The sequence below is a fragment of the Salvelinus fontinalis genome, chromosome 32, assembly GCF_029448725.1.
Source record: "Salvelinus fontinalis isolate EN_2023a chromosome 32, ASM2944872v1, whole genome shotgun sequence".
NCBI lineage: Eukaryota > Metazoa > Chordata > Actinopteri > Salmoniformes > Salmonidae > Salvelinus > Salvelinus fontinalis.
The window spans coordinates 44,766,459-44,793,496 of NC_074696.1; the positions used below are offsets into that span (position 1 = coordinate 44,766,459).

At 40.5% G+C, this 27,038-nt stretch overlaps 1 protein-coding gene across 1 annotated transcript in view; it reads left to right on the forward strand.

Annotated features, from left to right (window-relative positions):
* Positions 1 to 27,038, forward strand: part of LOC129831452 (sodium/hydrogen exchanger 3-like) — a 68,291-nt gene that overhangs the window by 36,258 nt on the left and 4,995 nt on the right. Inside the window, exons 6-11 of the mRNA XM_055894850.1 lie at positions 18,045 to 18,265; positions 20,673 to 20,875; positions 21,025 to 21,114; positions 23,033 to 23,103; positions 23,256 to 23,385; positions 23,758 to 23,909. Of these exons, the coding sequence (XP_055750825.1) occupies positions 18,045 to 18,265; positions 20,673 to 20,875; positions 21,025 to 21,114; positions 23,033 to 23,103; positions 23,256 to 23,385; positions 23,758 to 23,909 (867 nt within the window). The remainder of the gene's footprint in view (positions 1 to 18,044; positions 18,266 to 20,672; positions 20,876 to 21,024; positions 21,115 to 23,032; positions 23,104 to 23,255; positions 23,386 to 23,757; positions 23,910 to 27,038) is intronic.

Below are 27,038 nucleotides of genomic sequence, written 5' to 3' on the forward strand. Positions count from 1 at the left end.
ATTGAGCTTGGCTTCATAATACAGTTTCTGCTTCTTTTTGTTGAGTTTAGTCACATAATTTCTCAATTTGCATTAAGTCAGCCAGTCAGATGTGCAGCCAGACTTATTAGCCACTCCTTTTGCCCCATCTGTTATAACCATACAGTTTTTCAAATCCTCATCAATCCATGGTGCCTTATCAGTTCTAACAGTCAGTTTCAGGTGCATGTTTACCATTAATTGGAAGAAGCAATTTCGTAAATGTATCAAGTACAACCTCTGGATCCTCCTTATTAATCACATCAGACTGACAAATATTTTTAACATCATCCACATAAGAGTCACAGCTAAATATTTTGGATGATCTCATGCACTATTTTAGGTGCTGCTTTTGGAACTTTGGCTTTCCTGGATATAGACACTATATTGTGATCACTGCATCCAATGGGTATGGATACAGCTTTAGAACAAAGTTCTACAGTATTAGTAAAAATGTGATCAATACATGTGGATTATCTTGTTCCTGTAGTGTTTGTAAACACCCTGCTAGGTTAATTAATAACCTGAATCAGATTACAGGCACTGGTTACAGTGAGAAGCTTCATCTTGAGGGGACAGCTTTATGAAAACCAGACAATATTCAGGTCCCCAAGAAAGTAGACCTCTATGTTTACATCACATACACTATCTGTCACGTCTGCTCCCGCTCTCCCCCCCCCCTGGAGCTTGAGGGCGCCAGATTACCATGCATCACGCACTCCTGCCATCCATAATGCACACCTGCCTTCCCTCGTCACTCGCATCAGCGTTATTGGACTCACTTATCTCCTGTTTATTTCCTCCCCTATATTTATCAGTTCCCCAGCTCTGTTCCCCGCTGCTGCATTGATTGTTTTTTGTCTTAGTTTCTGTTTTGCTGATGCTGTGCCTGTCTCGTTAGATACCGACTTTTAGCACATGGTATCATATAGCAACACCCCAAAAGAAAAGGCTTTAGATGTGCCAGGTGAACCTGCAACCACAACACAACAATAACATTTGAAATAAGATCTTCTCTAAGCATTACAGGGATATGGCACTGAATATATACAGTTGAAGTCGGAAGTTTACATACACTTAGGTTGGAGGCGTTAAAACTTGTTTTTCAACCACTCCACAAATTTCTTGTTAAAAACTATAGTTTTGGCAAGTCAGTTAGGACATCTACTTTGTGCATGACACAAGTAATTTTTCCAACAATTGTTTACAGACAGATTATTTCACTTATAACTCACTGTATCACAATTCCAGTGGGTCAGAAGATTACATACACTAAGGTGACTGTGCCTTTAAACAGCTTGGAAAATTCCAGAAAATGATGTCATGACTTTAGAAGCTTCTGATAGGCTAATTGACATAATTTGAGTCAATTGGAGGTGTGCTTTTGAACGTATTTCAAGGCCTACCTTCAAGCTCAGTGCCTCTTTGCTTGACATCATGGGAAAATCAAAAGAAATCAGCCAAAACCTACACAAGTCTGGTTCATCTTTGGGAGCAATTTCCAAACGCCTGAAGGTACCACGTTCATCTGTACAAACAATAGCACGCAAGTATAAACACCATGGGACCACGCAGCCGTCATACCGCTCAGGAAGGAGACACGTTTTGTATCCTAGAGATGAACGTACTTTGGTGCGAAAAGTGCAAATCACTCCCAGAACAAGAGCAAAGGACCTTGTGAAGATGCTGGAGGAAACAGGTACAAAAGCATCTATATCCACAGTAAAACTAGTCCTATATCGACATAACCTGAAAGGCCGCTCAGCGAGGAAGAAGCCACTGCTCCAAAACCACCATAAAAAAGCCAGACTACGGTTTGCAACTGCACACGGGGACAAATATCGTACTTTTTGGAGAAATGTCCTCTGGTCTGATGAAACAAATATAGAACTGTTTGGCCATAATGACCATCGTTATATCTGGAGGAAAAAGGGGTAGGCTTGCAAGGAGAAGAACACCATCCCAACCGTGAAGCACGGGGGTGGCAGCATCATGCTGTGGGGGTGCTTTGCTGCAGGAGGGGCTGGTGCACTTCACAAACGAAGGAAAATTATGTATTAAAGAAACATCTCAAGACATCAGTCAGGAAGTTAAAGCTTGGTCGCAAATGGGTCTTCCAAATGGACAATGACCCCAAGCATACTTTCAAAGTTGTGGCAAAATGGCTTAAGGACAATAAAGTCAAGGTATTGGAGTGGCCATCACAAAGCCCTGACCCCAATCCTATAGAAAATTAGTGGGCAGAACTGAAAAAGCGTGTGCGAGCAAGGAGGCCTACAAACCTGACTCAGTTACACCAGCTCTGTCAGTAGGAATGGGTCAAAATTCACCCAACTTATTGTGGGAAGCTTGTGGAAGGCTATGTTTGACCCAAGTTAAACAATTTAAAGGCAATGCTGCTAAATACTAATTGAGTGTATGTAAACTTCTGACCCACTGGGAATGTGATGAAAGAAATACAAGCTGAAATAAATCATTCTCTCTACTATTATTCTGACATTTCACATTCTTCAAAGAAAGTGGTGATCCTAACTGACTGACTAGGGACTTTTTACTAGGATTAAATGTCAGGAATTGTGAAAATCAGAGTTTAAATGTAGCTAAGGTGTATGTAAACTTCCAATTTCAACTGTATACAGCAACACATCCCCAATAAGCATTCTTGTCTCTTCAATAGATGGTATATTCTTATATTGCTACTGATATCAAATTAATTATCTAAGTGAGTCTCAGAAATACAGTTGGTCAGAAGTTTACATACACCTTAGCCAAATACATTTAAACTCAGTTTATTGGGAAAAAAGGGTCCTAGGAAGCCCTAAGAAGTTTTATTTTAATAACAAACTTGTATGCCATCTGTAAATACAAATAAAATTGTTAAATTACGAGCCTAGTTGATTTAGCCACAGAAAAAGTCAGGAACCTTCCCGCTAGCCATGATTGCCTAATTAAATAAAGGTTAAATAAAAATAAATAAATGCAATTTTGCTGAGATAATGGGTGGACTGGACATGCCGAGAGATGAGTTTTGGATTGTTCTGCCATGTAGCGCGCTTCTGTCTATAACATGAGCTGGTCAGTATGTGCAGGTAATCCTTTCTAATGTGGCTTTTTTTTTAAGATATCACGTACTGTAATAGAACTGCAAAGATCAGTGACGTATGACGTAAAGGTAACGTAAGGGTAATGGCGGACTGAAGGGATTTATGTAGAGCACCTCAAGATAAAACATAATATTCGAAATATCTGCTAAATTAGACTAAAATATTAGCACTACTTAATCTGGTGAGTGATAACCTTCAATCTGGACAATAACACAAAACAAATCCTAAAACTAGAGACATTTATCGACAAATATTACGAAAACAGGCAACAACCAAACATGACGGAGAGTAAGACAGGGGAACCGATTACAAAACGAAAACGTGACTCTTCTACAGACACTGATGATTTAATATTCTCACCACCCGGAATGGTAAAGGTCGAAACCGATCTGTTAAAATCAATAAATGACAAACTGGGTATACTTGAATTAGTTAGTAAGGATATAAAAGAGTTGAAGGCAAGCCTAGAGATGAGTGATGAAAAAGCTGCGACATTGGAGAAGCAAACACACGCGCTAAAAGGGACAGTCAATAAGATTGAAACCGAAATGAATGGAATTAAAAAGGAGAACACCGTTCTGAAGGAAACCTTACTAGACATACAAACTAGATCCATGAGAGAGAATTTGGTACTTACAGGTATCCAAGAAAAAGAAGGAGAAGTTCCTGAATCTATAGTTAGAGAGTTCCTCCTTACAGCGCTTCAGATTCCACGCGAAGTTATCGACAAAATCCAACTTGAACGCATTCACCGCTTCGGACAGAGAGGGCAGAGGTACGAACGCCCAATCGTTGCCAAATTTGCTTCATTTAAAGATAAAATAATGGTTAAAAGCCTGGGTAAAAGACTTGCTGGGACCAAAATTGGCATGAATGATCAGTTTCCGAAGGAAATTGGAGAACGGCGCAAAGTTCTGTATCCAATTTTCAAAGAAAATAGATTAAAAGCGAAACGAGTAGCTCTCGTCGTTGATAAACTATATATTGATAACCAGTTGTTCAGAGACACAAAGACTACTCCATGGTTATTTTAAAAATTACAAAGTTCTCATAGACGAGGGAAATAAACACAATTCAAGCCCGGTTACTGATTGTAACAATACAATAAAAAATATAGCTTTTCTGTAAATCTTCACATATAACTAATTGAACACACAAGCACTAATTCAACATAGTGAAGATAAAAACTAAGTAAACAGAAGGCACAGTATGTGTGGATGGTATGGTTTGTGTTTATTTTTTATTTTATTTGTTATGTTTGGAAAGTTGAGTGAGTGAGTAATGAAATGGTTGCATATCCCAGAGCCAATGTATTGCTGTGAGCCGGGTATGAGAGGGCTTTCAATGTTGTTCAGATGATGGATATACTTTTATAATGAATTATACGTCTTATTTATTTATTGTCCTATCATGGAGAACTACATTTTTTATTTATTTTTTTATAAATTATATCTAATTATTTATTATCCTATTTTAATGGTACGGTCCATGGCACTATACCCTAGACACCCACCTGAATGACCCAGATACTAAGGAGAAGTCCCTAACTGTTTTATGTGCCCGCTGTAAGCGGTCTGTATGCAGCTAAAATGAGGTCAGAGACCAAGAGCAGCACTGCCCCCTCAAGATTCTGAGCCTGCTTGGCAGGGTTGGTCCTGCAAAGCCAAAGCCCCAATAAGGGAGAGCATAATATACAAGGAAATTCTCAAAGCTGCTAATGAGAACCTTGACGACCTTGTACCTAGCCGGTGGGGATTCCGGTGGGGTGCCCCCACCCAGGCAGTGGCAGTGCTGGCAACACTAGCTGCAGTAACCCATGGGGAGGGGGTCACACTCGGACATTCAGAGAGGGGGTATATTATTGTGGCCCTGGCGGCACAAAATCAAAGTCGGACTGCATGGAGATGCGTGGGGACATGGTCATGACGGGTGGCCGTATTGTGGGTGTTTCAGGAATAAGGTGTACATTTGACCTCCATTATCTAGGATATGACAATGGTAAATAAATCTCTCAATTTTTGCTAATTTTTTGTGCGGTCTTGCAGGCCTTCTCATGCAGCTGCAACTGCAAGTGCATTTGTAAATCATGACCCATCTTGAGTTGGGCTCTGGGATGGTGCAATTGTTGAGAAAGTGAGCTTATGGTTGTGTGGGGGTAAGGGCTGAGTGTGTGTGGGTGTATGTGTGTATCCCACAACTGTTGCGAAGGAAGAAGTAAAAGATGTTAGGGACAATAGAGGATGATCCACAGATATATATAATACAAATCGAGGTGAGGGCAATGGAAATGCATATGGTAATTGATCTTCTTCAATTCGGTAAATGGCACTGTATGCTCTTTTCAAAGAATGGATCCCAGTCGGTTCAGGGCTATGGGATACAGGGGGTCGAGGGTGGTCTACCGGGCATTGGGATGACAAGCCATCTCGAGATGAGGCCTTTTAGCGGGTGGAATAGTAGGGACCAATTGGAGGTTTACTTAGTAGAAATGCAAATATCATGGTACAACTATATAGACACTCAATCATTATGTTACTTTTTAATAGTACGTTTACAAAAATATATTCTGATTAAAAGAATGAAAGGTGTGTCTCATTATGGTAAGTGGTGAAATAAGTATAGCCAGTTACAATTGTAATGGCTTAGCAGATAATAAGAAAAGACGATCAGTATTTACCTGGCTAAAAGAGAAGGATTATAATATCTATTGTTTACAGGAAACCCATTCAACAGTTTTAGATGAAGTTTTGTGGAAAAAGAACTGGGGGGGCAAAATATATTTCTCCCATGGGCAAAGAAATTCAAAAGGGGTGATGGTTTTAATTAACAATAATTTTGATCCAAATGTGCAAATTGTCCAAACAGATCCTCAAGGTAGATGGATTATTTTAAATATGTTATTGGACAATAAACAAATATGGCTTGTTAACCTATACGGTCCGAATAATGATGATCCAAGCTTCTTTGAAAATATATATAAGAATTTATCAACTCTACAAGCAACACTAGACTCTATTATTATAGTGGGAGATTTTAATACGGTCTTAAATACCTCTATAGACCGGAAAGGAAATCACACTACAAACTATCACCCTCAGGCACTTAAGGAAATCATGAATGTCATGGATATATTGGAATTAGTGGATATATGGAGACTTAAATACCCTGATTTAGTGAGATATACATGGCGGAGGCTGAATCAAGCTAGTCGTCTTGACTACTTTCTTATACCATTCTCTCTGGCACCAAAAGTTAAAAAAGTGTTGATAGGGGACAGAATGCGGTCGGATCATCACATAATTGGCATATATATTTCTCTTACAGAATTTCCACGTGGGCGAGGATATTGGAAATTTAATCAAAGTCTACTAGATGATAAATTGTTTAGAACTAGGACAGAAGATTTTATAACTGACTTTTTCAGACATAACATAGGTACAGCAGATCCCCTTATTGTATGGGACACTTTTAAGTGTGCCTTTAGAGGCCATGCAATTCAGTACTCATCTATAAAACAAAAGCAATTTAGATCAAAAGAGTCCATATTAACAAAGGAAATTGAAGGACTAACAGTACAGTTAGATAGCAATAAAAACAGTACCATAGAGGCACAGAATAAGTTAGAGGAAAAACAAAAAGAAATGGAGGAACTTATTCAAGAAAGATCCAGTGTAATACATTATAAAAATAAAGCGAACTGGATGGAATATGGGGAAAAATGCACCAAATTCTTTTTCAATCTTCAATATAGAAATGCTACCAAAAAAAATGTATTAAAACTTGTTACAAATGATGGAGTCACGCATGATTCACCAAATGATATTTTGAAAGAGGAAGTAAAGTACTTTAAGAATATGTTTTCGTTTCAGGCTCCTCCATCTCCACTAACTGAAACTAATTGTATGGATTTTTTTCCTATTAATAATGTAAAATTAACATCTGTACAGAAAGACTCATGTGAAGGCCAAATTACAGAGGAGGAACTGCATGATGCAATTGGGGCCTTTAAGGATGGGAAAACTCCAGGGCTGGATGGCATACCAGTGGAAGTATACAAACATTTTTTTGATATACTCAAAGGACCATTATTAGCTTGTTTTAACCACTCCTATATAAATGGTAGATTATCAGACACGCAACAAGAAGGTCTGATATCGTTATTACTGAAACAGGACCCAAGTGGTATATATAAAGATCCAGTCCAATTAAAAAATTGGAGACCTCTTACACTTCAGTGTTGTGATGCAAAAATCCTAGCAAAATGCTTGGCGCATAGAATAAAAAAAGTTTTGTCAGATATTATTCATCCTAATCAGACAGGTTTTTTACATGGACGATACATTGGAGATAATATAAGGCAAGTACTGGAAACAATAGAACACTATGAAATATCGGGGACACCAGGTCTGGTTTTCATAGCTGATTTTGAAAAGGCTTTTGATAAAGTACGACTGGAGTTTATATATAAATGCCTAGAATATTTCAATTTTGGGGAATCTCTTATAAAATGGGTTAAAATTATGTATAGTAACCCTAGGTGTAGCTAGCTAGCTAACATTGAACCTGGTTGGTTAGCTACCTGCAGATTCATGCAAGGTAGTAACGTTATGAGTTGGGATTATGGTTCATTGTTTAGCTAGCTAGCTACATGTCTAAACAGGTTTGCAATGAATGACTATGCAAATAACCATTTCAATAGAATGTTCATAATGTCACTACGACAACTGTCGATAGACGTAGCTGGTAAATTTTCTCTGGCTATCTACTCCAATTTCAGAGCACTCGTCTGAGTGTGCCAAAGCTCATAACAACTGATGAATTTACGAACGCTCAACACCCGTTGAATATGGCCGGTGTCAGTAAACGTTGGCAAAATAGCGTAATTAAATTGTTGGCAGCAGCACAGTTGCAGTCACCAATGCTATGGATATCATAAAACAGCCTAACCAGCTATGCTAGGGCGAGTAAAATGGTCAGAGCGAGCTGGTCTCTCATTTGTGTCTGAAAGTTTCTAGCAAGTTAGACAACGTTAGCCAGTTAGCTTGGGTGTTTGACTGCTGTTGTTAGGTCATAATTCTCAGATCAACCCTACTCCTTGTTCAGTGTTCAGTGTGCGCTCTGAGCGCTTCGAGAGCGAAACACTCAGAATTTACAATCAGAGCTCACTCTGGCACTACAGATTGAATTTACGAACACACCGTAGTATAAACAAGCCTTTAGTCTTGAAATCTTTGGTTGTTTGGTACATGGCCTCACATGTGAATCCTTAAAGAGCTGGGTTGGGCTAAAACTTAAGAGGGGGTGTGAACGAACGATGCAGAATGGGTGTAGGCAAAGAAGAGCTCTCCAGTAGGTGTACCAAAATATTAAAGGGACATTTTCTCAAAAGTGAGGTACAAGTTGATCAACTTTCAAACTGCTTACAAAGCAGTTCTTCAACTGAAGTGTATGATATACCATTTTCTAGCTCGAGTCTCTACTTTTATCCAATGTAAAAACCATTTCATATTTTGCTACATAAGACCGAATTGAGCTGGTCGGTCACATATATGAATGTTATCTGATGTTAGCAAGTTATTGATTTCACAAACCTTATTTCTAAGGCTACATATATTAATATGGGCTATTTCAGCCCTTCCTGAGTAGCTTTTCAAAGATAGACATAATGTGGAAAAGAGCAAACAAAGCAAAAAAAAATAATACAAATGTCCTTGTTTTTGAAAGAAAAGTAAATTTTTTGTCCATTATAATACCATCACATTGATCAGAAACATAGTGTAGACATTGTTAATGTTGTAAATGACTACTGTAGCTAGAAACGGCATATATTTTTTATAGGATATCTACATAGGCGTATAGAGGCCCATTGTCAGCAACCGTCACTCCTGTGTTCCAATGGCATGTTGTGTTAGCTAATCCAAGTTTATCATTTTAAAAGGCTAGACAATAATTTTGCAATTATGTTAGCACAGCTGAAAACTGTCGTCCTGATTAATTAAGCAATAAAACTGGCCTTCTTTAGACTAGTTGAGTATCTGGAGCATCATCATTTGTGGGTTTGATTACAGGCTCAAAATGGCCAGAAACAAAGCCCTTTCTTCTGAAGCTCGTCAGTCTATTCTTGTTCTGAGAAATTAAGGCTATTCCATGAAAGAAATTGCCAAGAAACTGAAGATCTCATACAACTCTGTGTACAACTCTGTGTACTACTCCCTTCACAGAACAGCGCAAACTGTCTCTAACCAGAATAGAAAGAGGAGTGGGAGGCCCCGGTGCACAACTGAACAAGAGCACAAGTACATTGGAGTGTCTAGTTTGAGAAACAGTTGCCTCACAAGTCCTCAACTGGCAGCTTCATTAAATAGTACCTGCAAAACACCAGTTTCAACGTCAACAGTGAAGAGGTGACTCCGGGATGCTGGCCATCTAGGTAAAGTTGCAAAGAAAAAGCAATATCTCAGACTGGCCAATAAAAATAAAAGATTAAGATGTGCAAAAGAACACAGACACTGGACAGAGGAACTCTGCCATCCACAACAATGTTGCTCTGTCTTGATTGTCCCTCGAGATAATCTGATTTCTCTGTCGTTGTTGTCATGGATTCACATACAGAACTGATGTCCTCTCTCAATGACTTACAAATTGCTGTCATCTTGCAGTTCTCTTGTTTAAACTTACCGAGCTGACCCTGGGAGAACTGCAAACTGTTATTCAGGTCCTGGACCTCTATGGTCAGGTTGTCTATTATTTTATTTGTTGACTCCACCAGTATTTGGACACAAAACTTAAAGATATTATCTTGTTGTAACAACTGCTTTTAGAACTCTTTTTGTTAGTTTAAAATATAGTTTACCTGTGATCGAGAGATGTCGCAACTTGACCTCGTATCATATCATCATTCTGAACAGTCGTAACCTTGCATCTGCAAAAACCCAAGCCTTACTTATGATTCAGTACTACACAAATTAGTTTAATTATTTATGTACTAGCTATCTAAATGGTAACACAGGATAAAAATACACACGTAATATGTTAAAAACAGTTCCCTATTGGACTGACAACTATATGGCTGCTTGTTACAAAAGACATGGAGAGAGCGAGAGGGACAGAGACACTTAATGTTGGTCCATTTAGAAACTACTCTCACTCTTATACTTTGCACATGAACTGCCGCCTGCTTGGAGTAAGAAATCATGAGTGTATTTACGTGCAATTCCTTGGTTCGCCGTGTATCTCTCGGAACCGTGCTTTGGAAAGAGGGTTGAGCCTTTCCGCGGCACGCTTGTAAGGCTCTGATTGTCCGAAATGGTTCCGACAAGTCTGCTACTGTTGTTCTCCTTTGTAATTGTCCGGTATCCGGTGACTTGTTGTGTAGTTCTGAACAGAACTACAGAGTTTATTCTACTTCCATTCGCTCTGGAAGATGCTTCTTTGAAGGCTAGCCAGCCGTTCCCAGTGGGGTGATAAGAGTAGCGTAATACGATGGTTTCAGCAGAGTAATAGAATGGTCCCACTTAAATTATTTTCTTTCTAAACACTTTTCTAGATACTTTACTTAGGAAAGCTAATCATCTGTACCAGTGACTGGTCAGGAGGTGAGTTTATCGTCTCTACCTCGTGTTAAGATTCAGAGTTAAAACCACTTTAAACGTGAGCTGCAGGTCTACCTCACTCTGGTCTGATATGTTCATTCTTAACCCATCATTTTATACAGTTTGTTAGAAAGGGGTGGTTCCGTCAGGCTGACACGCTCTCTGACCTCACTCAAGGGGGCAGTGACTACTTACTGTGCACAGTTATAGAAAAAAATAATCTTATAGTTTCTCAAATCACATCCCTCTCATAACAAAAACACTCCAATAATTGTTCATATTTCATGCACAACGCATAGGATGGAAACTTTGTACATGTAGTGGGTATACTTTCCAAGTTACAGTATTTCCTATAAAAAAAAATTATGACATCACAAATTAGCAACCAAAACAACATTCCCCACATTCTATGTTAGAAAAATTGTTCCAGTATTCGCTTTGAACGTGTTAGAGTTTCGGCAGGAAAAGTATCTTGAAACAAAGGCACATTCCTTGGGTGAATTTGCAGAGGGAGTATTTAATCTTCTCGGTTTGATTTACAACAGGACGTGAGTTGTTAACCTCCACCAGCCCCCCACCCCCTGCGGGTGAGAGAGGGTCTGGTTGAAGTCATTCATTGCAAACCTGATCTGACCTATTTGGATCCTCACAGGACAGTCATGACAGAGACAATCAGGAACAATATAATGCCCTATTTCATGGTTCAAACAAAAACATTGCGGTGGTACCTAGACACACAGACTGCTTAAATTGGCAGTTCATTTTCCAAGCCAAGTGCCCAAACAGACAAGGATGGAAACTTCAATGGGAAGATTTTATCACTTACTGTACAGTCTGATACACATAATGCATCTTTCCAGCTGGTGAAAAAGGCGGCCGTGCTTAAGGATTCTAGACTAACACTAAGTGTTATTGATTTAAGAAATATATTCATGTGAGTTGTAAGCAGCTGCTCACCTAGGTACTGGCGTGGTCCTGTATGCCTGGCATCTGATGAGGACCAGTGTCCTGACTTTTGGTTAGGAGATTTCTGTCTTTTCCTATGCCGATGTGGGTTGTCCGACTGTCCAGCACTGTGATGTTTCTTAACAGAGATAAATCCATCATGCAACACCTCATTGGTGAGGTCTCTTAGCTCATGGGGTGACATCGTATCGTCATACTCTTTGCGTAGGGATCTCTGCATGTTATCTAGGAATAAGGTTTTTAAATTATCCTCTTTCTATGCACTGGGTGTATACACCCTTGGAAAGAGGGCCCATTTAATCCTATCATAGATAGTTCTATGGTCCTCGTGGTATCCTGGTTTTACCTGAATGGCTTTCAAGAAAGATTCTTCAGGATTGGTGGGTCCCTTGCGGGACGGTTGAGCTAACGTAGGCTAATGCAATTAGCATGAGGTTGTAAGTAACAAGAACATTTCCCAGGACATAGACATATCTCATATTGGCAAAAAGCTTAAATTCTTGTTAATCTAACTGCACTGTCCAATTTACAGTAGCTATTACAGTGAAATAATACCATGCTATTGTTTGAGGAGAGTGCACAGTTTTGAACATGAAAAGTTATTAATAAACAAATTAGGCTCATTTGGGCAGTCTCGATACAACATTTTGAACAGAAATGCAATGATTCATTGGATCAGACTAAAACTTTGCACATACACTGCTGCCATCTAGAGGCCAGTATCTAAATTGCACCTGGGCTGGAATAATACATTATGGCCTTTCTCTTGCATTTCAAATATGATGGTACAAAAAAATACAAAATAAATAGTTGTTTTTTTCTTTGTATTATCTTTTACCAGATCTAATGTGTTATATTATCCTACATTCCTTTCACATTTCCACAAACTTCAAAGTGTTTCCTTTCAAATGGTACCAAGAAAATGCATATTCTTGCTTCAGAGCCTGAGCTACAGGCAGTTAGATTTGGGTATGTCATTTTAGGCGAAAATTGAAAAAAGGGGGCCGATCCTTAACCGTATACCATACGGTATACATATACATATATATATATATATATATATATATATATACGTATATTAAGTTAAGTTCCACACCCATCCTATGGTTGATTACCTAGAGAGTAATCCTGACCTGTATCTGACCCCAAATCTAATCATGTCTCGGAAAACCCTTCATCCGAGATAATGCAGATTGTCTGTGCGGCCTTAAGCCGTTTTCTGAGGATGAACGATGTCAAGCTGCGGTGTCCGCCAAGGATGACGTAACAGCCACGCAGGTTGAGGTAGCTGGCAATTCGTGGTTCGCCAGTACCCCGGCCAGCCACGTCATAGTCACATATGATCGTCATGACACTGTCCCTAAGCTGCCCCTCCCAAATCAAACTAGAAGGAGATATAGTACACCTAGGTGATGTCGCATTGTACTACTTAGACTCAGATAGACATGATACCGCCATTGAAATTCCTGATGCTTTTGCGGGACACCCTCTTGACCTAGGTATACCCATTCAAAATGAAATTCTCTATGAAGGTACTAAACTCCTTGACTTTAAGCTGACTACCCAGGGACTGCACATCGCCCCAGTTAAACCTAAATCCCCTAGGACATCCCTCACCCATTCGTAGAGTCCATCAGACACCATCCTATGTGTTTCCATCTTGATAGGCAGGATCATCACAGGATGTCTGACCTGTGTACTCTACCTGCGCTTAGGAGTAATTTGACTGCCAACCATAGTCTCATGAACCGAGAAACCTTCCAACTGAAGCCTTGCTCCCCTCAACGCTTACCGGGATCCCGACAGGCCAAGGAGAGAAGGATGACCCAGAACACTCCAGAGGATCATTAAATAGCAGAATATCCACTTCAAACGTTCTATCCAGGGCTGGACTGCACCCAGACTTAGTGACCCTAACCCTAACCCTGATTTAAATCAGTTTTATAGTAAAGACATGCAATTTAACTATAAACGTTTTTATTTTTTAATGTGCCATGAACACAAGGAGTCTTGATGTTTCCATCTGATTGTCAAACAATTCACTTCAAAAAGTTGGTTACCTTCACACGTTCATCCAAAATAATTCCAGCATCTCAACAATGCACTGTGCACCAGCCAACTTTCCTTCAATTCACAAGTGGCTAAAACAATCTCACTGGAGAAAGCATCAGAGCGAGCTAAACACCCCTTCTGTCTTACTATATGTAGCCCATGTATCTGATGCTGTCTGGCCAACAAGAGTATGACATGCCATATTATTTTTGGCCAGACAGCATCAGATACATGGACTACACATTAGAGGTCTTCATGGGTCTAAAAAGTTGGACCTGTTCCAAAATGGACCTGGTGCTTTCCTACCCAGACCCAATATGCATTGATAAAAAATAATAATATAGAGACCGGTTCCGAACGGACCCGAGGACAACTACACCCGTTCCAAATAGACCTGATCGGTTTCAGACCCAGTCCGATTCGAGTGAGGGAAGCAGCAGAAAAGTATATTTTTAAGCTTTAACTTTATTAACCGGAAGTGATAACATGTGAGGGAGAGGAGGGAGAGAGGTGTTTACCTTTTACCTTTGCAATGCACTTTTTGAACCGTTAAAGGCAGCAATACGCAACCAAATGTTTAGTCTACTGGAAAACCACACAAAGAAGAAAAAAAAGGAGAGTGAGTTGCCCCTCATAGGCTGGACAATAGAATGAGTCAAAATTCACCCAAGGCTGAAAATGGCAAAAGAATGTTGGCTAAGCTGGAACACTTGCGCGAGCCCATAGCAAATGAATGGAATAGAACGTTCGCAGAGGCTGTTTTGACTGGAGTGATGCTTAGAATTCCATTTAGCTTAAATGGCATCAAAAATGTATCCCTTTTTATTTTACCACTACAATCTGTTCTTAGGACGAAACTGAAAATGAACAACTTGTGTAGAGAGTTAACATCCGCACCTCGATGGTGCCAAGTGTGCTTATGTCTGCATAACGAGGAAGTAGGGAAAAAATGGCAACTTCTGACTGTTTCTGGTCTAGCGTTTGATGACAACGAGATACACTGCCCAGCCTTACATAATTCAAGAGAGGAGATTCTCATTATTAAAATGGTGTCCAATTTTAAAATATCTAAATATACACATTGCGAGATATTTGCTGAAATAGACAGACATACCTATATTTCCCAATAGTAAACAATGGGACGACCTCAGAGTTCCATGAGTCATTTTCTGTTGTTTACATTTGAACTATAAACAATGTGAGCAGGTCTCCATTGCCAACAATAGCAAAGCAGGAATTGTGACATAGTACAATAAACTTGGATTAGAACGTTCGGAAGGCGAGTTGGTGCCACAGTGTTCAATAGAAGTAATAGGAGCTGGCAGGGTGAAAAATGCCCTAAAATAAGGCCTGTTTTTACGTGATTACTTCAAAACTACATCAGGCAGCTGGGATATATGGTAATATTATGAAATTAAACTCCACCGCAGATGCAATGAACTAGTTTTTATTAGAAAAAAGCATTGTTAAAAATGTAATGTGTCCAGCCGACCACTCAGCAGGCGGGGGAGGGGCTGTGCTACTGCTGTGAACAGTAACACAGGGAGCAGGGAGGGAGGAGGGAGGGAGAGATGATAAACAGCTACCAACCAAGCCGACTCGCGCTATAGTTGAATAATAGCTGCCATAGGTAGGTTATTTATCATCCAATAGGAGTATGTAGTACCTGTCTTGACTGCATCAAATTGGGAGATGCTAGTTAAGCTAGCTAGATAGGAAGGCTAATTGAAACTGCATGCGCTTTCTTGTCCTACAGTTACAAATAACAACTCCATTCAGAATATTAGATAGCAGCCTACCTGTTGGCTCTTGGTCGTTGTAGCCTATCCTTCTCCTTTAACTTTTAATTCCGTCATTTAATTAAATCTTCTATTGATTAGATATCTCCTAACTTTTGCCACACGCTGAGGCTCAATGACTGTAGCCTATTGCCACTTTGATGACTTGTGATTGGCCAACAAGAAGCTACACGCGCCACTCTCGTGAAAAGACAAAGGGAACTCTGTCTCGGGCTGGAATAGTAAATTATTATGAACCAGTCCACTTGTTACTAATATGAGTTGGATTATATTAATATTGATATGAAATATATGTGTATGTATGGAAATTAGTTATTGATCTATTATACATGGATTCATTAACTTTAGTATGATTTTTGTCAACAATTTGGCCTCATTTACCTGGGTACAGAGGCCAGGCATAAACCCCTCCCTCCCCATTTCCCTTGCAACTTTGAAGCTTCCAGCAGATTGTACCTATGCTGAACCAACCTGCTGAAGCAAGACAGAATGAGAAGCTGAGCAGCCCACGACAGCGGGTCGTTAGGGGGGGACCTCGAGGGTCCTCAAGAGGATAATAAAAAATATTACTATTATTATTATTTTTTATTATTATTCCCAGCTCCTTGATGACGTGAGGCCTGAGGCAATTATAACTCCACCAGTAACAGCACCGTCACAGCAGGGGCACGCCAAATGGTTTGCCCTGCTTTTAATGGACAGAATCCAGACCGCTCATATGGAATCAGGAGAACATCCTTGTTTTTTTACATAAGGATCTAGGCTGGGAGGCAAGAAGGAAACTGATACTCTGAACAATGACTCACCTTTCCTGGTGGGCAAAGGATGTATCCATCAATAATGGAACAATATTAAATTCCCTAAGGAATTCCCTAAGGGATTCTTCTCCCTGGGGCTGGGTGCACCTCCTGCTACCACGTAACATGCTACCACAGAACATTTCAGCCAATCAAGCAAGGAGCCTCAGCACTTAGCCCCGACCTCACTTACCTCACTGCCCATTCGAACTGAACTATCAAAGCGAGGTGCGAATAATAGCCATGGCCGACTGAAATCCTTCTACTGCTCAGACGTCAGCGTAGTTGGTAACTGGAAAGTGGCCCTTGCTTATTGATCCCCCCTGATCTCAATGAGTGGGGGCCAAACACTAATATTGGAATTTTAACGATTGTCCTCTGCTCCCGCTACGATCTCAGTTGGACGAAGACACCAACCTGGAACTGTTTGAACAGGAACCTTTCGCACTGAAAGGATGTTTGTGAAACCGAGAGATTGAGCTATTACGGAATTGCACGTTCGCACATTCAATGCAGCCTTTTCCCACTCCTTTAATCCCTATTGGTATGAGCGTGTAACTTTCTTTCACTTAAATTCCCTGCTTTGTGTCGTTTAGAATCATCGTGACTTTAGTTTTTCTATCCTTGTGAGTTAAAAGAAACCATCCTCGTATCCCTACTTGCCAAGAAAGTTTCCTCAGGACTTAAATGATAAGTGTTGCCCCATTTACTGTAGAATATGGATACATTCATATTTTATATTCCATAATTAATTACCAAATTAATTAGACATTATCATAAGAACCTAAAAAGGTTATTCGATTGTCCCTATAGGATAACCCTTTGATGAACACTTTTTGGTCCCAGTGTGGTGGCATTTTTCTGCTTTACCAAATGAGGAGAGTTACAAACTACACACCAGTCAGAGTTATACTTAAATTACATCTTTAATAATAACAAGAGCTTTGCAATAGCCTTGACTTTCAATGATGCACTATCTCTAATGAACCATTGAAAAGTATCAACAGAAAAGTACAAAGATCTTTTATAGCCAAGATACACCCCTCTCAACTTACATGACGAATCACAGATCTTAGGAACAGTTCACAAAGGTTACGATTTGTATGAAAGATATCTATAAAACATAGCAGACAGTTACTGCTGTGTCAACAGTTCTCATTGTAAAGACCAGTGTCTGGCCCCCTCACTCCAAAAGGGAACCGTCTCTCCCTGATACGGCATAGAACAGAACCATTAGCTCATGTTATCTGGAATGCTCTTTAGGCTTTATTACCCAAAGACATCGTAAATCTCCTGTCAGTGCTATCTCATAGAGGTCCATCCTCAGTGGAACACACACACAATACTCTATTCTGTCGAATGTAACAACTATTATAACGTAATACAAACATTATAACATAATCTTACAATTTTCCACGACACCAGGTAGAACCCTTTTTGTTCCAGGTAGAACCATTTTGGGTTCCATGTAGGACCCTTTCCACAGAGGGTTCTACATGGAACCCAAAAGGGTTCTCCCTGAAACCAAAAATGGTTCTCCTATGGGGACAGCCGAAGAACCCTTTTGGAACCCTTTTTTCTGAGAGTGTATGTATGAGCCATTTATGACCCTTGAGGTCAACTATGTCAGAGCTCTCTATTTACCATCATATACAGTACCTACTGCATTTTAGTATATGTTCTAAGTGACATGACCCTTTTCTTGCTGTTCCATAGGTGTACATTCTGTGGGGTCTGCTGTCAGAAGTATATCAATGCCAACATGGACGAGAGGTCGGTCAGCACGGTACGATACACAATGAAGGTGTTCGCAAATGGCTCAGAGACCATCATCTTTGTCTTCCTCGGCATCTCGGCCATAGATCCGTCTTTATGGGTGTGGAACACAGGCTTTATCCTCCTCACACTCCTCTTCATCTTTGTGTTCAGGTTCATAGGTGAGTTTGGGTCATAATCTTTAGTATGATTTTGTGAGAGGGGGAATCAATGGAGATTCTATTTCGCTCAATCTCTAAAGGATGAACAATGTTGTAGTTTGGAAGTTTAGGCAATTGCCAACTTGCAATCCCTGTGTGTAGTTCAATATTATACACAAGCATTGTCATTGAAGGCTTCACATTACCAGCACTGACACGATGTGTGTGTATGCAGAGATTGGAAAAAGATGTATCTAAAAATAGCTTGTTTCAAATACGAAATAGCATCAGAATAAAATAAAATAATAGTTTTGTATAGTATTGTATCTAGATTAAGGCATTACAGGCATTTTAATATATATATATATTCTCCCCAACTGGCTCGGGAGAGGCGAAGTCATATATTTTCCGAAACATGACCCAACTGATTAATCATGTAACTGTAATTAACTAGGAAGTCTGGGCACCAAGGAAAATATTCAGATTATAAAGTTATAATTTTCCAAATATAACTTTCAGATATTTGAATATCTGATCACTTAGTCTTCGAATTAATGAATTATTATTTACCTCATGTTAGTCTCATTCCAAACATCGTCAATTGTTGATTATCTGCACAAACCCAGTCTTCACTATGAGTCATCCATACATCAATTGTCTTAAATCATTTATTTACTAACTAAGTCATTCACAGAAATGCATGAACAAACAGTAGATAGTTACAAGGAAATGATAACGGAGTTTCCCTAGTGGGATGAACCGGTATTGCTACTTGGTGGACACAAAGGGAAGGGGGGTCAACTGAGATGAGACACTACAAAGTTGATAATTATAACAATTGAAATGCTAATCCTTTGCACATGGACACTCACTCATTCGGGAATAATTGCAATCAATATATATATATATTTACACTCAGTGTGTCGTCGGGATCTCTGTTGAAAATTTTGTCTCTGTTGGAGAGTTTGGCCGCCCTCTCTCTGTCGTGGTTAGAATGGATAGTTCAGAGTGACATTCATTCATGTCGTTATAGAATAGATGTTTCGCCGGTTGTCGGTCTTCGCGTTCAATGATACCAAATTCCTAGCTGCAGACTAGTAATTAATATCAAAGACTTGTTCTTATTCTGTCGGTATCAATAGTCTGAGTTCAACCACGTGGTATGGTTAAAAGATTCAGCCATCTACTCAAACCTTAGCTTATACTCAGGTTTATGGTCTCCTCTCAAACCTTGGCCCTCTCGTTATCGAGGTAAGCTGGTCTGGTGATAGAAAGCCCAGGTGGGGTTTTTATTTGGAAGAGCAGAAAAGGGCCTGTCCCAGGACACAAGACCATAACTGTGCTCATGGACGGTCCTCTGATTTAGTTAAACTCCAAAGGGAATTGGAGAGTCCAAAATCACATTACACAATTTCACAAACAGTATCATCCTCACTCATTCATCTTATACAACAATTGGATGTAATATATTACAATTAGATGTAATATATTATATAAACAGCTTTAAGGAAATGTGGCCGTATTGTCTCCCATGAGTTTCACAAAATTGAACCAACGGACCAGTTCGTAGCTGGATTCTTCAACGATCTTTTATACCTTCTCCAGAACATAAATGTTGTTTGGACCTCAATTAGCCTTGAAATCCCTAGTTTGAAAGCTTCAGTTTTTCTGGAAGCTTTGCTGTGCCATTTTCCTTAGATTTTCCCCCACGTGGGGGGGAGTTCAAGTTCAACGAATGAGCTTTAGCCCTTCGCCAGTGAGTGACAGCTAGCAATAGTCACATCACAGCAGAGTGAGTGAAAGAGAAATTATGTGGTGCACATATCTGGACATATGTGGCGCAGTCCGCACTTTTTGGGGATAACTTTTGGCTTGTGAGAGCTACTTTCAGAACTACTGGCTGAAAAGTAAGCAAAAGTACCAGAGAATCTCTTTAACATTGACAATATGGTCAGAGTAGCTACATTATCCCTATTGATAAGGTTGTCATTGTCAAAAAATGTATTTGGTTGAAAAGGTCAAACATCACAACTCGGCAAACCTGGTAACAACATTTTCTCGTGAGTTTACCACTTGTAATTCCAATTGGGAGGGTCCTTCATTTCCCACTGGGAACTAGGAGCTTCCGATAACTCCGATAGCATGTGAACGTGGCATAACTCTGAGGTGTGAAGACATACGCAATCAAGACGTCTTCATTTTTTAAATTGAATTATTTAGAAAAAATACGTATCATTTTATTTAACTTTGAAAATGTGAAGTAGGTTGTATAGATCTGTATGAAAAAACTATAATTTAATCCCTTTTTAGATGTAATTTTATGGCAGCAAAATGTTAAGACTCTGCAAGGGGGGGGGGTGTAGACGTTCACTAGGCACTGTACATGTAACAGAAATACTGACTATCTCTGTGTGTATTTATATCACAGGGGTCTTTTTACTGACCTGGATTCTGAACCAGTACCGACTGGTTCCCTTGGACTTTATTGATCAACTAGTGATGGGCTACGGTGGCCTGCGAGGGGCCGTAGCCTATGGCCTTGTGCTCCTGCTGGACGAGAATAAGTTCAAGGAGAAGACACTGATGGTCAGCACCACCCTCATAGTGGTGTACTTCACTGTCATGTTGCAGGTAAAATAGCTCATTTAAATGCCAAACTTCAGTCCATACATATTTTACCATTTGTAGTTTTCTTTCATACACTATATGTCTTGACGTGAACAGACTGGTATGTGTTCATTTGCTACCTCTTTACTATATTTTCTCCTTATTTGTTGCAGGGAATAACCATGAAACCACTGGTCACCTGGCTGAAAGTGAAGAGGGCAGCAGTGACAGAACGCACACTAGCTGAAAAAATACAGAATAGGGTAACTATCTGATCAGAAGTCTTTGTTGTTCATCAACCCCAAAGAATCAGACAACAAACCTTATATCTCTCTAATAAATCCCCAAAGTAATGTTTCTACTTTTTGTAAACTGTACTACAAACTTTTTCAATCACAGGTCTGTCAAATGAATGACATAAACAGAGTTCCGAAGTTCCAAGGTTTATTAAGAGGAGAACACAAATAAATTAGTAGCAGGGCAAGATTAATGTGGACTTTAAATAAAGCACACTCGTGATGATATATCCTTGTAAGCTAGTACCCTCGTGATGAAACAGTGTGAGATAGTATTATACCATGAGTGCGCTGTTATAGGATAACAAGCTGGTGGTAATTGGCATGAGAATGCATACTCTGCTTTCGAATCAAATAGCTCCCTCCTTAGAACAGCTAGCCCAAGAGGTCTCTAGGAAAGAGTGGTGACACATCATACAACAAATATATATATAAACAAAGAAAATGTAATTAGTCCAACCTTCTAATGCAGCCCCAAGTATTTTACCTGGATACCAGCTCATTTGCGTCAGGGTCCTGACACAAAGCCTGCTTCAGGCTGTCTGTTGGTCCATCCCCCACTCAAAGAGAGTATTGACTGCCATTTGGATATCAGAAAAAACTACTTTGTCTGGCTTTGTCATGACGCCTGCCTGGCTGACTCTGCGTCCGAGGAAGGTAACTTCTTTCTGCATGAAAATGCACTCAGCCCAGCTCTTTGGATTCAGCCCAGAACTTCCTTAACGTTTTCCAACACGGTCTCAAACCTTGTCCCACGCACCAGTAGGTCATTGAAATACACCAAATATTGTTCCGAGCACACCTTTGACAACCTACTCCATTAACAATGTCTTTGGTTTGTCTTCGGGTGCCAGAGGTACCTGCCAGTATCCGCTCCGTAAATCCAGGGAGGAGAACCAAGCTGAGCCATCGACATAATCAAGGCATCTGTCTCTCCGAGGTAGTGGATCGGTGTCTTTCACCATCTTGTCGCTAAGGTGCCGATAGTCAGCAGAGAACCTATAGGTTCCATCCTTTTTGGCGACCATGACTACGAGGAGGCTTATCAAGGTTCGTTGGTGTCAGTAGATGCTATCTGTTCTATGAGCTCATCCGCTGTGGCTTCACAGGCATATGGCATCCATCTGGCACATTGGCAGATGGGGGGTGTGTTGCCTGCGTCAATGGTGTGCTGAACCAAGTGGGTTCGATCTACATCATTAAGGGTGACAGGAAAGCTGTGCCGGAATGTGTAAAGTAGGTCCCAGACTTGTTGTCGCTCCCACATGGCTTTGACAGTGGCGACTGCCGCTGATTCTGCGTCTGTGGTGACACTTGCCGTCTGTAGAACTGGTGTAGGCGGGGACTGTAGTTCCTCATGGGGCTCCATGGTGGTGAATATCATTGGATAGGGGAAACATGCACTCTGCAAAGGGGGCTTCCCACTGAAGGCTAGGGCTTGTCGGTTGGCACGGTTGGTTTGCTCGTACTGGGGAAGGCAGACTCACTGAAAAGGGGGATGGGTTTATCATGTTGGAACATAATGATATTTGTCTGGAAGTCAAGCTTTGCCTCAGCCTCAGTCACCCACCTGTATCAAGACTTCACAGCGTCCCAGTATAGGAGCTCTTTCTCCAGTTACCGTGATCAAGGTTAAGCCCCAGTTGGTTAAGGGTCACTGTGGAACCCGTGTCCAGTAATGCACATGTAAAAAATAACTTGACAGCAGTTAGTGGCAAGGGGGATAGATGTACAGAGGCGGAAGGTTCTGGAAGATGAAGGGTGTTCATCAACGGCTGAGTGTCAGTAGCTAAACCCTTCTTTTATAAAGCATCAACCAGTTCATCTAAAAGTGTTGAAATTGGTCAATTGAAATATAATCTTTACAAAATAAATATTTTTTCAGACCTTTGACCACATGCTTGTCGCCATAGAGGACATTTCTGGACAAATAGGAGATAACTACATGAGAGACAAGTATGTGGACACTAACATCATATTATCAACTTCAATAAGTTATTATTATTATCATATAAGTATTATTTAAATAAATGTATTACATACCATACCTTCAAAGACTAAAGTTAGCACGAAATAGTTTTTTTACTCTCTTCTCGTATCCTTCTAAGGTGGAATAACTTTGAGGAGAGGTGGTTGTACTGGCTCTTGATGACACCCATTGCCAGGAAGTCTTGTGACCCCATATTCAACATTTTCCACAACCTCAACATCAAGGATGCCACAAGCTATGTGAACGAGGTAAGAACGACTCACAAGGTCAGGGAAAGCCATGACAACTTAATACTGTAGTTACAATGCTACACAATAGATTAACCTCCAGGATCACTGATTTACTGTAACATTACAACAAATAGAAAAATTGGATGGCAGACCATGAAAGATGTGTACAGCAGATGTTGCAGCGGGTGCAGTGAAATGGTTGTGTTATTAGAACTGTCAGGAGCTAATAACACAAGCATTTCACTGCATGCGCTGCTACAATTTGTAAGTCGCTCTGGATAAGAGCGTCTGCTAAATGACTTAAATGTAAATGTAAATGTACATCTGCTATACTGTGTACGTGACCAATAAACTTTGATTTGACGAAGATTTTGTATCCCATTATCATAGGGAGAACGCAGAGGCTCATTGGCGTTCATACGTAATGAAAGCAAGGCCGATGTCGATTTCAATAAGAAGTTTGGTGACGATTTGTCAGAGATGAGGCCTTACATCATGACAGAAAATATGGGACCAGATCATGTTCCAGTCTCCTCCATTTTGTAAGCAACATTTCCTGACATAGTTTGCATCCCAATAGCACCATATTCCATAGTGCGAGGTGAAAAGTAATGCACTATAGGGAATAGGGGGCCATTTGGGATGCATCCTTATGCATGTCTAAAACACATGCATCATTAACTTGGGATGGCGGAAATGTAAACTTAAACCCTGTTGGGGGTCTCCACTCCAGCAAAAAATATTTTTGTTATCTCAGAGTGTTCTGGCAATTTTAGCGTAGAAAGTATATTGGATGGAAGGACGTTTAGTTTAAAGCAACCTTGGACAACCCTGGGGCAAAGTACAGGCACTGAAACTGATAGTGTGTGCAGCTTACTCACCCGTTTTGCAGATGTAATGGCTAAGTGAAGCAATATTAAATAGAGAACTAATTTCCATGCTTTCCAATGGCGCAAACTATCTGCTTGGTCACTGGTTGTAGGTGATGTACGACCACCTGCTGCTAAATTGCTGCTATACGTGATGACAGAAAAACTGGCAGGGCTGGGAACGGGACCATAGGAATGGAGATTTAAGCGTGTATAACACAATCCCTCCTTAGAACAACCTTTCATAGCGGGGTGGGGTGGGGGGGGGGGGGGGGGGGGGGGTGCTTGGTGTCATTGTCCATTCGGAAGACCCATTTGCGACCAAGGTTTAACTTCCTGACTGATGACTTGAGATGTTGCTTCAATGTATCCACATCATTTTCCTGCCCCATGATGCCATCTATTTTTTGAAGTGCACCAGTCCCTCCTGCTGCAAAGCACCCCCACAACATGATGCTGCCACCCCCGTGCGCAAGCCTCCCCCTTTTTCCTCCAAACATAACAATGATCATTATGGTCAAACAGTTCTATTTTTGTTTCATCAGACCAGAGAACATTTCTCCAAAAAGTACAATCTTTGTCCCCATGTGCAGTTGCAAACCGTAGTCTGGCTTTTATATGGCGGTTTTGGAGCAGTGTCTTCTTCCTTGCTGAGCGGCCTTTCAGGTTATGTCGGTATAGGACTCGTTTTACTGTGGATATAGACACTTTTGTACCTATTTCTTCTAGCATCTTCACAAGGTCCTTTGCTGTTGTTCTGGGATTAATTTGCACTTTTCGCACCAAAGTACGTTCATCTCTAGGAGACAGAACGCATCACCTTCCTGAGCGGTATGACGGCTGCGTGGTCCCATGGTGTTTATACTTGCGTATTATTGTTTGTACAGATGAACGTGGTACCTTCAGGAGTTTGGAAATTGCTCCCAAAGATAAACCCGACTTGTGGAGGTCGACAAATTCTTTGGATTTTCCCATGATGTCAAGCAAAGAGGCACTGAGTTTGAATGTAGGCCTTGAAATACATCCACAGGTACACCTCCAGTTGACTCAAATTATGTCAATTAGCCTATCAGAAGCTTCTAAAGCCTTGACATAATTTTCTGGAATTTTCCAAGCTGTTTAAAGGCACAGTCAAGTATGTCAACTTCTGACCCACTGGAATTGTGATACAGTGAATTATAAGTGAAATAATCTGTCTGTAAACAATTGTTGCATGGATAAAGTAAGTCCTAAGTGACTTACCAAAATTATAGTTTGGTACTGATGAAAACCGATGAAAACCGAGATGAAGGGACAATAGGGCGCAATGCCAAAATAAATGATCTATTGATTCTGTCTCTTCGCAGCAAAATCTACAGAGCTGAGATTGTTGTATGCCCCATATACAGTCGGGCAAAAAAGTATTTAGTCAGCCACCAATTGTGCAAGTTCTCCCACTTAAAAAGATGAGAGGCCTGTAATGTTCATCATAGGTACACTTCAACTATGACAGACAAAATGAGAAAAAAAAATCCAGAAAATCACATTGTAGGATTTATAATGAATTTATTTGCATATTATGGTGGAAAATAAGTATTTGGTCACCTACAAACAAGCAAGATTTCTGGCTCTCACAGACCTGTAACTTCTTCTTTAAGAGGCTCCTCTGTCCTCCACTCATTACCTGTATTAATGGCACCTGTTTGAACTTGTTACCAGTATAAAAGACACCTGTCCACAACCTCAAACAGTCACACTCCAAACTCCACTATGGCCAAGACCAAAGAGCTGTCAAAGGACACCAGAAACAAAATTGTAGACCTGCACCAGGCTGGGAAGACTGAATCTGCAATAGGTAAGCAGCTTGGTTTGAAGAAATCAACTGTGGGAGTAATTATTAGGAAATGGAAGACATACAAGACCACTGATAATCACCCTCGATCTGGGGCTCCACGCAAGATCTCACCCCGTGGGGTCAAAATGATCACAAGAACGGTGAGCAAAAATCCCAGAACCACACGGGGGGACCTAGTGAATGACCTGCAGAGAGCTGGGACCAAAGTAACAAAGCCTACCATCAGTAACAAATGCTGCAGTGCCAGACGTGTCCCCCTGCTTAAGCCAGTACATGTCCAGGCCCGTCTGAAGTTTGCTAGAGAGCATTTGGATGATCCAGAAGAAGATTGGGAGAATGTCAGATGAAACCAAAATAGAACTTTTTGGTAAAAACTCAACTCGTCGTGTTTGGAGGACAAAGAATGCTGAGTTGCATCCAAAGAACACCATAGCTACTGTGAAGCATGGGGGTGGAAACATCATGCTTTGGGGCTGTTTTTCTGCAAAGGGACCAGGACGACTGATCCGTGTAAAGGAAAGAATGAATGGGGCCATGTATCGTGAGATTTTGAGTGAAAACCTCCTTCCATCAGCAAGGGCATTGAAGATGAAATGTGGCTGGGTCTTTCAGCATGACAATGATCCCAAACACACCGCCCGGGCAACGAAGGAGTGGCTTCGTAAGAAGCATTTCAAGGTCCTGGAGTGGCCTAGCCAGTCTCCAGATCTCAACCCCATTAGAAAATCTTTGGAGGGAGTTGAAAGTCCGTGTTGCCCAGCAACAGCCCCAAAACGTCACTGCTCTAGAGGAGATCTGCATGGAGGAATGGGCCAAAATACCAGCAACAGTGTGTGAAAACCTTGTGAAGACTTACAGAAAACGTTTGACCTCTGTCATTGCCAACAAAGGGTATATAACAAAGCATTGAGATAAGTATTTGGTCAATAACAAAAGTTTATTTTCCACCATAATTTGCAAATAAATTC